The 13512-nt window shown below is 52.4% G+C and overlaps 1 protein-coding gene across 4 annotated transcripts in view; it reads left to right on the top strand.

The window, feature by feature from the left end:
- The window catches only part of HPS4 (HPS4 biogenesis of lysosomal organelles complex 3 subunit 2), a 23569-nt gene extending 10057 nt beyond the window's left edge, over nucleotides 1-13512 (top strand). For all 4 annotated transcript variants that reach the window (XM_004766553.3, XM_004766557.3, XM_004766555.3 and 1 more), the window contains 8 exons: nucleotides 584-678; nucleotides 2498-2570; nucleotides 3684-3720; nucleotides 4407-4503; nucleotides 5147-6068; nucleotides 9392-9524; nucleotides 9946-10054; nucleotides 12340-13512. In XM_004766553.3, coding sequence (XP_004766610.1) covers nucleotides 584-678; nucleotides 2498-2570; nucleotides 3684-3720; nucleotides 4407-4503; nucleotides 5147-6068; nucleotides 9392-9524; nucleotides 9946-10054; nucleotides 12340-12511 — 1638 coding nt within the window. In that variant the 3' untranslated portion in view covers nucleotides 12512-13512. The remainder of the gene's footprint in view (nucleotides 1-583; nucleotides 679-2497; nucleotides 2571-3683; nucleotides 3721-4406; nucleotides 4504-5146; nucleotides 6069-9391; nucleotides 9525-9945; nucleotides 10055-12339) is intronic.

The following is a 13512-nucleotide window of genomic DNA, read 5'->3' as shown; positions in this document are numbered from 1 at the left end:
GACCAGGTCCAGATCCTTCTCTGGTATTTTTAGGAACTTGTAGGTAACAGACTCCTTACAAGGATCTTGGTACAGAGGAGTCTCTCTGAGTGAGAGACTGTGATGTTTTCATTTGCTGGTAAGGGACAGAGTCATGAGATCACACGAAGTGTGCTCTATGGCTGTGGGATTTGGGCTTCAGACGGAGGAGAGCGGCGGACAGGGGGAGGGTTGTGTTTGAGGGATAGGCTCTCCTGTCCTCTGCCTCCTGGTCTCAGCATCGAGTCAGGGTCTCCTAAGCAGAGACCTACCTTTCTCCCTATGAGTGGCCATGTGCCCTGTTTGCTGCACCTTCATGCATCTGCAGAAGCCGCCCCGTTCCAAGAACTTGGCATTTTGCATCTTCCACAGCTCTGGGCAGAAAGAAGTGGAATGCAGGCCCAAGACGTGACACAGATCTTACCACATGTCACCTTCTGCTTTTCCCCCGTTTTGGCTTAGGACCTGCGCCTCTGTTCCATAGAGGCCCCCTCACACCCATACCTTTCTACCTTGGCTCATGACAAGTATGCTCACTCGGGGCTGTGCTTCTCCCCTCGCACAGGTGGAGCCCCTGTTGTTGCTGAAGGCAGCGCTCATCCTGCAGACCTGCCAGCGCTCACCTCACATTCTCGCCGGCTGTGTCCTCTATAAGGGACTGTGAGTGATGCCAGAGCCCTCTCCTGCACTCCATGCCCCTGCTGCAGGACTCTCCCAGCCACCTCCAGGTCACAGCACTGGGTGGGAAGGGGAAGCTCTGTCTCTGGCCAGTTCCAAGAGGGCTGTTTTGGCAAACAGCAGGTCGTTTCGATTTGACCTAGGGGACATACGTGTGTTTTAGCAGAGCCGGGAAATGGACAGTTGTGTCCAGAAGAGGGTTAGGAATATAAAAGGCAGCTGTAGAGAGACCCACGGAAGTCTCAGCATAGGGTACCCCTGGGTGGCCAGCGGCCAGCACTGTAGGCAAAGGGGTGTGGACGCCTGCCATGCGTGCCCCCCTTCCGCTACACTTGTGCAGCCAGCCTTGCCTAGCAGCAGAACGGCCGTACCTGCTTCTGCTCAGGCTCCTGCCAGCTGGGTCTGTCTCTTGCTTGCCTCTGAGCTCTCAGCCCACCTCTTTGTGTAGTTGGAGGGCATTGGAAAAGCCCCTCCATGCATTGTTCAAGGCGGCGCTCCTCATGGGGTCTGCTCACTGCTTGTGTCCAGAGCTTTCTGACAACTAGATGAATGTGTGATTGGAGAAGTTCCAGGGGCCTGATGGGCTGGGTTTCCAGTCCTGGCCTCGCTTTCCCGGCCATGTGACCCTGGGCAGGTTGCTTGCTGAGTTTTCTCTACCAGAAAAGAAGGAAATGAGAGGGCAGACCTAGAAGGACCTAACCCAGGTCCTGCTTCCCAGTGGCCCTCGGCACAGTGCACCATCATTCCTTTCCCCTTTGCTCATGATGATGGTTCTGAACCTGCTGGTGGCGCCTCCAGGCTCACTGGTGGCATGGCTTCAAGCATATTTTCCTCATGTCACATTCCTTACATAGTGTTTTTTGTTTTTTTTTTTAAGATTTTATTTATTTATTTAACAGAGATCACAAGTAGGCAAGAAGGAAGCAGGCTTCTTGCTGAGCAGAGAGCCTGACACGGGGCTCCATACCAGGACCCTGGGATTATAACCTGAGCCAAAGGCAGATGCTTTAACCCACTAAGCCACCCAGGCACCCCTCCTCCTTACATACACCTAACATATGAACAGAGCCTCCTTGTGGGAAAAAAAAAAGAATCAAGACAGAAACACACGGAGCACAGTTCCCAAGTTTCTCTGAGCGCAGAGCCCCTGTCAGTAGGTGGATGAGCATCCTTTGCTTTTCCCGGTGTTTCCAGCACATCAGCGGACATTGCTTCTGTTTATTTTTGCCGCATCCATAAATGGGATCCTAGGGCTCCTCAGTGTGTCGCACGGAAATTTCTCCATCAGCCCATGCTGATCTGCTTCATTCTTAGAATCACCACACACCTTTGATGTTACAGCTGTGCCATGATTTCCTCAACTACTCTCTAGTCAATGGACATTTAGCGATTTCCCCATTTTTGTAGTAATTTTGCCATTTTTTCTGTAGTCAGTATTCTTCATCATGCATCTTAGTACAAGGTAGGTCAGAGGATTTGGACATTTTGAAGTTCAGTAGGAATGGCCAGAGTACCCTTCATCAAGGGCTTTGCCAGTTGAAACTCCCCAAGATCTTTTTTTTTTTTTAAATATTATATTTATTTATTTGAGAGGGAGAACTGAGCAGGGAACGTGACATGGGGTTCAGTCCCAGGACCCTGCGGTCATGACCTGAACTGGAGGCAGATGCTCAACAGCCCGAGCCACCCAGGTGCCTTCCCCTACCCCACAAGATCCTCACCGGTTAGGGTGTTAGAATCTTTCCAATCCAGAGTCGTGTGATATATTTTGTCTCATGGCGTGTTTGTTCCTATGACCTAGGATTGTTAGCACCCAGCTCCCACCCTCCCTCATGGCCAAGGTCCTGATTCAGCCAGCTGCGTCTCGGCACCAGGTATTGGAAAGACCCCTTCCCCTGCTGGGATGCTTTGTCCACAGTGTCTGTTTTTAAGCCAAAAAAATAGAATTTTATATAATGTGATCTCAGAGTATTTTAAAAAATGCATAAGCATAAAGGAAAATAGGCCTCAGGTTAACAGTATTAGCTTGTGGGTGAAGGGATTATATGTGATTTGGGGGGGGGAGGAGGGAATTATATAGAGTAAAATTATATAACTTAAAATACGAGTCTTTTAAAAAGCCACTAAAAAAAGAAAGGAAGCTGCATCGTTTCATAGGAGTGAAAGCCATGATGGCTAGAGCAGTCTTTAGTTTTTGTTTTGTTCTTCTGGGTTATTTTGGAACCTCTGGTTGAATTGTCTGGGAAGCTCTTTTGAAAAAATTCGTAATTTGGGAGAAAATTAGGATGGTCACCTTGACAGTGAAGCCGAATAAGCCCAAGAGCTCTCCCATAGCCTTTGGTTTAGGTCAGATCCTTTATCGCAAGGGTCATGGGGCATTTATGCATATTGGTACAAGGCAGGTCAGAGGATTTGGACATTTTGAAGTTCAGTAGAAATGACCAGAGTACCCTTCATCAAGGGCTTTGCCAGTTGAAACTCCCCAAGATCTTTTTTTTTTTTTTTCATATTCTATTTGTTTATTTGAGAGGGAGAACTGAGCAAGGAACATGACATGGGGTTCACATAAATCTGTCGCGGTGGAATGTGCGTGCGTTCCACGCCAGAGCTGGGGCAGGTGCGGGGATATGGTGACAGATGCGTTCTCTGGAGGCGTAAAAGGGTAACAGGAATCCTCACTTTCCTTCCCAGAGAAGGGAAACAGCAATCAGAGCATGAAGCCTGATGCGCATTGGACGGGGCGGGGTGTGTGTGTGTGTGGCTGCTGCCTGTGCAGGACGCAGGTTCTCACCTGACCCCGGCCGTGGTGGTGAGCAAGCAGCTTGAGGCAGCTTCTGTTCCATCTGCTTGGCTGCTGGCATGCAGTGGGGGCCAGCACGCTGGGCCTGGCTGCGTTTCACGAACAGATGGCACAGCGCAGTCCTGATGATCGGGTCGGGAGGAGAAAGCGGTCCCCAGCGCCAACTTCTGTGTGTGTTTATTTGCAGAGAAGACCTGCAGGAGGGGGTGGCCCACAGGAACAGGGTGAGTGGCAAGGTGTCTCACTGCATCTTGAGAACGGGGTCTTCTGTGCTGCCTGTCCCCTACACAAGTCACAGGAGAAGCCACGCAGTCCCATGGGTTAGCTCATCTGTTCATAGATTAGGAGAACAGACGAGAACCTTAAGAACGAAGTTAGCCGTCCGAGAATCCTGATCATAAGGCTTATGATTTTAGGCGTACCTTTTAAATCCCTGTATTCAGATGCTCTGTCATTCATTGTTATGATCCTGGTTAGGAGGGACTAAGATAAATGACAGCGGCCACAAAGACCTTCTGCGGGATATGGAGGTGTCCCCGAGAGGGTTATTTTGTTTTATTTTGAAGCCCAAGTTAGGGCAGATCCCTGTTGTCAGTTGGAAGTGCTTTCTTACAGCTTTGATCTGGTTTTTGTTTTTTGTTTTTTGTTTTTTTTAAGTGCTGCTAGATTTTCTTCCCCCCAAAGTCACCTTTCTCCACAGCAAGAAGTAAAGTTGCCCATGAGGGGTCCTTCCTCGCTGGGCAAAAAAACTGTAGCTGCAGTTTTGTGTATTTTGTTCTGGGCTGAGGAGTGTGTCAGAGCGCTGCTCTCAGTTGGCGTTGGGTTGGCTACATCCCCCAAGAGCAGTGACTCCCCTTCCATCTTCCCTGGCCCAGAGCTGAGCCCTGTCTGTGTTGCTTCGTGATTCTAGGAGCAGCGCTCCCCCCGAATGTCCAGATCTTGCCTGTGTTCCTGACAAAAGAGGAGGCCACCAGTCTCCATGAATTCCCAAGGGAGCAGTCAGCCAGGTACCAGAGTGGCCGGGGTTCCTTGTGGACCGTAATGGAGGGACTCCCTCCCATGGGTGTGTCCACACAAGCCCCCAGACAGCCCAGCCTTCCATATGCCATCTTCTCCGCGCTCTGCCATGAAAGGGGCATCTGGGACTTGAGCACGTAGATAACAGGTGGCTGGCATCATGACAATGGGTGTGGGTTTCAGGTTCCAGATCAGTCGCACATCAGTTCTGTGACCTTGGGCAAGTCCGTTCCCCGCCAGAGCTGTAGGGTTTTCATCTGTAAAAGAGACCCCGTGATAAACCTACTTCATGGGCTCAGTGTCACAATTGGAAATAGTATACATACAGCCTCCAGTCCAGGGCCTAACTCAGAGCGGACTTGCACATGGGGGAGGCCGTCTCTCACACTGTGGGCCCTGCTGTCTCCAGCAGGTGATCTGGTAGCACCTTGTGAAGCTCTGAGGGCCAGACGGTGCCTTCCTTTTATTCCTGTGGTTTAACCACCAAGGCGTCTTTGGCTCTGTGGCCTCGGGCACCCACTTGTCACCAGTGGCCCTGCTTTTTATGGAAGCAGTGCTTCAGTATTCTCCGGGGAAGGGCACCTGCCTTGTGTTTGGCTGGGCGCCTCTCCTTCATGTCTGCCTTGTTGCCAGCCCTACTGCAGCACCAGCCAGACTCCAGGAGCACCCAGCCCGGCAGCCTCCATGCCCTCAGAGCACCGTTGCCCCGACAGACAAGACCACTGGCCACGTGGAAGCCATGGCCTGGATGTTGGCAGCCACTCCTGAGTCTGCATGTCCTGATGGAGCCTGGCCAGATGGCAGTGGGGAGAACGGGCACTTGCCTGGCCATGATCTGGAGGAGGTCAGGCCTGCAAACCTGCACAGCCTTGCCAGGGACGAGGGTCCCGGTCTTGGCTGCTCCCTGGCAAAGGAATTTCATCTTACCTGCGGGGAGGAGGAACCAGACTTGTCTGCCATCCACATTCCAGAAGCTCAGGAAACAGGAGCATCCTCGGGTTATTTTGCCTTCCCAAGTATGTGTGCCCCAGATGGTGGTGGTCCTTGCTTTGAGGAATTTGTTAGCGTCTCTGGTGACCGGGAACCCGAGCCACCTGACGCCCTGCCTGTGGTCATGGCCTTCAGCAGCCTCCTCTCTCCATCCACTCCTGAGATGCTCAGCCAGAATGGAGCCCTGAAACAGCACGATGACCTCCCAGAGGACAGCAGCCAAGCCCCCTTTCCCAGGGAAGACCACTTGTCCAGAAGGACGAGCAGGCCTCGGTCTTGGCCTTGCTCAGACTTGAGGCAGAGAGGAACCATGCTGCCCATGAGGGAACAGGGCCTGGAATGTGTTGGGGTTCACGACAACTGCTCAGCACCCAGCAGCTTAGACTTGGCAGAGTCTCAGGATGACAGCGGTTCCCCTGCAGACAGAAAGGACCCCAGGTCAACCCCAGCATCCTGTATGGGCCTTGTGCCAATGACGCTCTACACCCACAGTGTTAACGGGCTGGTGCTGTCCCTGCTGGCCGAGGAGCCGCTGCTGGGCGACGATGTCGCCATCGAGGAGGTGGTAAGTGTGTGCAGACCTGCCTCCCAGGAGTGGGGACAGGCGTGCAGGGGCCCCCCTTGTAGCACTGCGTAGGGCTGTAAGACCTCGTGGGTCATCCCCACCTGCTGTACACGGTGTGGATGATGGTGTTGCCTACACTCCGGGTTTGGCAGGGGTGAGTGAGTCCAGCGTAGAGCACAGTGCTGGGGATAGAGGCGTCCCACAAGCTCAGTCCCCTAACCCTTCCCCACTTCTGTTTTCCCGGAGTGCAGGGTGGGATGCTGGGTTGGGGTGCTGGCCGGCCCTGCCCTTCAGGTGCAGTGCGTGCATGATCATACAGGTAAAGATGGGGAGCACAGCCAGGGTCATGCCGCCACCCCTGCCACCAACGCTGGTGGTCTCCCCTCCCAGCCTGGGCAGCTGTAGGTCCTGTGTCAGCTGGAGTCTGGGTGGGGACTATTCCAGAAGGCTATGCTTCCCCCCCACTGAACCAAGGGGATCTAAAGCTCCTTCCTAGCGGTCCTGAGACATCTAAAATGCTAACGGGCTCCAGAAGGCTCCTCTTTTTTTTTTTTTTTTTTTAAGATTTATTTATTTATTTGACAGAGAAAGAGATCACAAGCAGGCAGAGAGGCAGGCAGAGAGAGAGGGGGAAGCAGGCTCCCTGCTGGCAGAGAGCCCCATACGGGGCTCAATCCCAGGACCCTGAGATCATGACCCGAGCCCAAGGCAGAGGCTTAACCCACTGAGCCACCCAGGCGCCATCCAGAAGGCTCCTCTTAAATCATTCCAGCCTCTTCCACACAGAGCAGTGAACTGACCTTCTTGGAGCCCACACTGGCACTAAGCTCCAGTTGCTATAGTAACAGCCTCGCCTGGTTAGCCTGGAAGTGGGAGCAGGAAGAACAGCAAGTTGAAACAGCTGCAGGGCAGATAGTGTCCTGGGGCTTGCCTTGTTTCTCTTCGTAAATCTGTATTATTCTAAGGCGGTCTTATTAGCATGCAGGGCTTGGTAAGCGAGCCAGTCCCTTTGGAGCACAGATGAGGGAAGGCAGCTTCCTCTGTGCTGAGCCTACTCCTCTCCAGGCCTGCTTGTTTATCTTCCCTTTCCATAGCCCGCACGGCACCCAGTGGTGGTTGGGTTGTTTCCTGCACCCTCTTCCACCGCAGCTGGGAGGGACTGACCCTCCCCCTTCCGCCAGCACCCCAGGGCCCCTGAGTGCTGTGCTGGGTCTGTCGTCTCACTGACGATACCTTGGTACCCGTGTCCTCTTCTGCTTGGTGCCAAGCTGCGGACAGGTTATTCTGAAGGCCCAGCATTTGGATGCCATGAAGTTGGATATGCTATCTTTATGTTCCCCCCCGCCCTCTCTCCCCCCAAAAAGAAAAAATAGCATAGACTCCTCCTGAGGAAGGAAGAAAATTAAAATGTACTCTGAATTCAGTGGCTTCTAAGGCCTTGATATCTGCTATTTCAGCCAAGACTGAAAGCAGCACAGGGGGAGGCACCATAACTCCTGTTTTACCAGGAAGAAGATAAAGCGGAGGGTCCAGAATCCTGGCTTGTTCCCCGTCTTCCTGCCCCTGCCCGTCTGCTCCCCCACTGATCCAGACCCCTTGGTTTGTCCCATAGGGCCCCTCTGTGTCAGGACAGTGGCCTCATGGGCTTTCATACAAAGGAGGGTCTGGTGTGAGGTGGGCCCCAGAAAAGGGATGCGGTGTAATGAAGAAGAAAAACTCTTTTCTAAAAAGAGTGGGGAGTAACTAGCTTTGATCAGCTTGCTGATTTGAGAGCTGCCTTTATTGATCAGGCCTGAAGGCTGTCTGTTTTATAATTGGGAGAGCTCTTTTATTGCCTTTTTGTCCTGGAACTGCATACAAATGCTTGACCTGATTTCCCTCCAGACCTTTGGCTGCTGTCGAGAAAAGCAGGTCCGCTGCAGAATGGTAAACCACAGTTCTGATAGGACAGTAAGGCCCCCCCGCACCCCACTTGGAAAGGATTCCTTGATCATTTTACACACCACAAACCCATCTTTTTTAGTGAATGAACTGCCACCCCTTTTATGTTTGCTGAGGGTTGGGGCAGGGAGCTGGGTGGAAAGGGGTTGGGGGAGAGAGGGGAGCAGCTGGGAGAGGTTACCCAAGTATGCTCACACCAGGGGGCAGCATAGAGCCACTGATTCTTCCCTGCTCAAAACCCAAGATAATCTCACTGACCTTCAAATCCAGGGATCAGATCAATTATTCACTGCTACAGTAGGACTTTTGAGCGCTTGGTATACAGCAGATGAGGCCTGAGGTTAGTGCCAGGGTATCAGTGTAAAATTCTTCATGAAAATGTACCTCTCCCCCGTGAAACTAGCACTTTGGGTGAAGGTATGTCACTGTATCACTTCTGCACGCTATGGCACACGCTGACATTCAAGCCACTTGCTTTACCGCTGACTAGAAGCTGAAGGAGCCAGGAATTAGCCCCAGCTTCGTGTCTCCTGGGGCTGTTGTGAGGATCACATGTGTGCTAGTCTGTTTCAGGGCTTGGCAGACTTGTAATGTAAAGGAACACTTGGCGCATGTTTTTCCACTCTACAATTATCCGGCTCCACTGCTGTAGATAATATGTAGATAGACATTGTGGCTGTGTTCCAGTCACACGGTACCTATGGATACTGAAATCGGAACTTCGCTTTCTTCTTTCTCAGCTTTTCTGTTCACCTCTGTTTTATGATTTTTTTACAGTTTATTTATTTTTAAAAGATTTTATTTGTTTCTTTGACAGAAAGAGACACAGTGAGAGAAGGAACACAGGCAGAGGGAGTGAGAGAGGGAGAAGCAGGCTTCTCGCCGAGCTGGGAACCTAACACAGGGCTGGATCCCAAGACCCCGCAATCACGACCTGAGCCAAAAGCAGACACTTAACCAACTGAGCCACCCAGGCACCCCTGACTTTTCTACAATTTAAGAAGGCATTAGAACATAAAAGTGGGAGGGGCACCTGGGTGGCTCAGTCAGTTATGTGTCTGACTCAGGGGGTCATCTCAGAGTTGTAAGATCATGTCTTGTGTGGGGCTCTGCACTGGATGTGGAGCCTGCTTAAGATTCTCTCTCCTGCCCTTCCACTCCCCATGTTCACATGCTCTCTCCTCTCTCAAGTAAATCTTTAAAAAAAAAAAAGAAAAAAGAAAAAGAAGAAGAATATAGGGCAGAAATTAGTACTTCTCCAAAACCAGGTAGAAATACCAGTCAGGGTCCTTTCTGCTGATCACATGGCCATGCAGGTTTTCTCTGGGTTGTTATTACTGAGGCCCCAGCCCACTGAGGTTAACCCGGCCGTTCCTCTGCAGTACCACAGTAGCCTGGCGTCCCTGAACGGGCTGGAGGTCCACCTGAAGGAGACGCTTCCCAAAGATGTGGCTGCCTCCCCCAGCAGGATGTACAACTTCACGCATTATGACTGCATCCAGAATGTGCTAACCAGTAAGGAGAGGCGCACGGGGCCTGGGGTGGGGGTGAGGACTCGGGGCCAGTGCCCCCGGGGTTGCTGCTATGCCCAGAGTCGTGGCCTGCCCATAGGATGCTGCTCTCTCGCTTGGGAGTCAGCTCCCACTGAGTTTAGAATTCGCCTGGCAAACATTTCCTTACCCATTTTGTCTTTTTGGTTGTTTCTCCAACATTTTGAGAGAAGCACACACATGTTCAAATATCTGTGAGAAGGTCTGCCTCGAAATGTTGGTGTTCATGGGCAGAAACCGGTGTTGCTCATTCTCCGGGACATCATGCAGTCTGTCACATGGTGGCAGCTGAAGGGCCCCGAGTCCCCCCTGCACTGCTCTCCCAATGTATAGTGCTGGCAGGGGAGGAGTCTGCCATCCACAACTTCTGTGTCCTCTTCCGGAAGCAAACCTGCCACAGGCGGCCACCTCCCAGGACCGCCGCTTCCTCCGGGCCGTCAGCCTCATGCACTCAGATTTTGCCCAGCTGCCCGCGCTGTACGAGATGACTGTTAGGTGAGTTTCCCCCCACCCCGGTCACTCCTGAAGTCCTGCACCCAGAGCAGCCTTTCCAGGAGTCTGGGCCACAGTCTTATTCATAACGAAATGAAGAACATTCATCCAGTCCCCTGTCCACCATCACCTCCTTTCACGGGACCTCTGTCTCTTGCGAAAGCGATGCCCGAGTGCCATTGCTGCCCACTAATATGGTCACGTGCTCACAGAAGCAGTCAGACTGGCACGAATCTAGGAAGTAAAAGGCTTGCTTCCCCTCACCTGTCACACCCAAAAGATCGGTTAGTCTGGTGTCTCTTACTCCAGGTTTTGTTGTTGTTGTGGGGTTTTCTTTTTTGCTTAGAAAAAAGAGATTGTATTTTCGTTATTTTAATCTTTTTTTTCTAAAAAGTAGGATCACACTAATGTACTGTTTTAGAAGTTCCTTTTTTAACTTTATTATATATCCTAAGCATCTCTCTATCAGAAGGTACAGAGCTATAAATTAGTATCATTTGGTATTTAACCAACTGAATTCTACTTTTTCTCCCTATATGCTTCTCTTACGAAACCATAGGAGAGAATCAGGCAAGTGAGAGGGTCAAGAGGGAAGGGTGTGCTCTGTGTTTGTTATCCCACTCAGTCCTTGGGATAATTTGGACCGGTGCATGTTTTTATTCTCATGATACAGAGGAGGATATTGAGGCACAAACAGGATAAGTGGCTTGTCCCAGTGTCACAGTCTGATTAAAGGACAGAGCCAGGATTTGAACCTGAGTCTCTCTGACTCTAATGTACACATTCTGTTCACACATTTCCAGCTCAAGGGGGTGGGGGAGGGCAGTCGAAATGGAGGGGTGTGGGCTCTGGACTCCCACAGACATACCCTGGGGCCTCAGCCATCACAGTGATGCTGTGCCAATGCCCTGCACATGGGGTTTCGGGCATCTCTGTGGCCCAGCACCATCTCTGGCCAATACTTCAGTGTATCTTTCCATAAAAATGTGCTGTCTCCAGCTTTAAGTCTGAGCTGCCCCAGGCTGGCAACCTAGATGAACGTGTCCTATCACAGGTATGGGAACCAGTTGTGCTGGGGTGTGGGGGGTTCTGTTTTGAGAGGATGGAAATAAGTGAAATGTCAGCCTGAGATCTGTCAACCTCCTCGCAGCCCTGTGGTACTCCACCTTCCTTGGAGAAGAGAGGGTTTTAGTGTTGGGATCATGGCTTTTTTTAATAGTAATAGAAGCAGCAGCCACAGTTTCTTAATCCCTTACCACGTGTTAAGCAATTTATATCTATTTGACTCATCTTGTCTCTTAAAAAATCTCAGGGATGGGATTCACTATTGTTCTATCCATTTTACAGATGTGGGACTTAGCGCTGGGACTGAAAGGATGAGTCACTGACCAGGGGCACACAGCTCGGGAGCCACATGGCTGGGATCAGCTCCTTGGTGTGTGGGACTCTAGCTCATGCTTGTGACCACGTGGAGCCCCCTCTCCGTGGCTGTTGTGACATGCTTCTGACTCTTTCTGCTGGTCCCGGGAGTGGCACAAAACACCTGGGCCAGGGAGGCCCTTCTGGTCCCTTGGGCTCCCAGGGAGAAGCTAGAGGAGGATGGGACTCTCCTTCCTCCTCGCCTGGAAGCAGAGATCCCAGTGAGGGGGGCCCTTGTGGTTCCTGACTCTACCCTCTCTTAGTAGATTTGGGGAAACAGGCCCAGTGGAGCAGTAGTCCGAGGCCAGCAGGATCAAGGAACCAGCTGGTTGCCTGGCCCTGGAGTAACTTCTTCCCTCATGGGTCCTCCTTTGCACAGGACCTTTATCCCTCCTTCTGTTTCTGCAATAGGTTTCCTGTCACTTTATGTCATATCCCACTCCTCTGCCCATATTCCCTTCACTCGTCCAGCCGCCCTCCGTGGACAGTCTGTGCTTGGCAGCCTGGTGGCATCACCCAGCCCCATGCTATCAGGGCCCTGTCTGTCCCATGGGGTCACCCCTCTGCTGCGTGATGCTGTATGAGGCTGTCTTGTCAGCACAACGTGCACCCATCCGTGCACCCATGCCGCTGCCATGCCCCCTTCGGGCTCTGTGGCCAGGGCCACCACACATAGTCGCAGCATCCCGGGAGTGGAAAGGAAAGAGAGATGGTGACGGGCACGGACGCTGGACCTCAAGTGCAGATATCAAAGCCCGAATGGTGGCATTTGGAGTTGCAGGGCCCCCGCAGCGCCCTTCGAGGTCCCTGGGGGCAAAGGCCTGCACAGGTGGCACAGGGACGGTCATCTGTGCCCTCTCTCCCCGCAGGAATGCCTCCACTGCGGTGTACGCGTGTTGTAGCCCGGCCCAGGAGACCTACTTCCAGCAGCTGGCTGCGGCGGCACGGAGCTCCGGCTTCCCCAGCCCGCAGGACGGTGCCTTCAGCCTCCCGGGCAAAGCCAAGCAGAAGCTGCTGAAGCACGGGGTGAACCTGCTGTGAGCCAGGCTGGAGGGCAGGAGCGGCTCCCCCACCCGCAGGGGGAGCGCTGCCTTCTTCAACAGAAGACGTCCCTCGGTTTTCTCTGTCTCAGTAGAGTCCCCTTTGCAGACACCGTAATGACACTTGAGTGTCTGTGAACTCATTTGGGAGCCCAGGGTTTCAGTGAGTAGTACTCTCAGAGTCAGTAGGTCCAGAGCTCACAGTAAAGGGCCTTATGACACTGGCCACAGCCTACCAAAGAGGGCTGGGGCCTGATGCTCACTCTGCGTCTGAGGCTCCCGGCATTTCTCACTACTGCTCCCATCAAGGCCTTAACTAGTACCACGAACGTTCAGGTGGCTGTTTCCTCCAGAACCCCATTGTCCTGAGTCCCGTGGACATCGTGAGGTGGGCTACACGGGGAGATAGAAGTGGTTTGCAAGTGGACAGAGACTCCCACACCTCAGGCGGGGGTTCCTCAGAGTGCCCCTCCCGGGAGTTCTGGACACTCCATGCAGGGAGGCGGGCAGCAATGCCAAAACCACCTTGTTTGCCTTCTTCTGGAACTCTGTGCAAAACCAGGAGCCCGGTCTTCGGAACACCCATGGTGGGAGCCCATCTTGATACCATGCAAAGGAGCCTGGCGTTTTTAGGTAACTAAGCCCTGGGGTGCCGAGACGGGGTGCTGGGTGCTCCTTTGGTGCGAGGAGGGCCGTGCAAGTGAGTGTCCTCAGCAAGGAGTTTCCACAATGTCTGGGGCAAAAGCAAAGCTTTGTGAAAGGGAGCGGCACGCACGGGTGTTCTTGCCCATGTCCGAGGCAGACGGTGTGTGCTAACGTGTTTGACGTAAGAGTAGGAAGTACTTACTGGAGGCTTAACTGTTCCCTGGGAGTACCTGAGATCCCACTGGAAAACTGTAATGTTAATAATTTCCTAACGGTGAACCAGTGTCTCTTGTTGACGACAGTGTCTTTTTCTTGAAACAAGTTGCCAGTGGTTAAAAATAAAACAGCCAAAACTGC

The sequence above is a fragment of the Mustela putorius genome, unplaced genomic scaffold (assembly GCF_011764305.1).
Source record: "Mustela putorius furo isolate JIRA1106 unplaced genomic scaffold, ASM1176430v1.1 tig00000578_pilon_pilon_pilon, whole genome shotgun sequence".
Taxonomy (NCBI): domain Eukaryota; kingdom Metazoa; phylum Chordata; class Mammalia; order Carnivora; family Mustelidae; genus Mustela; species Mustela putorius.
This window is presented reverse-complemented; position numbering and strand designations above follow the sequence as displayed.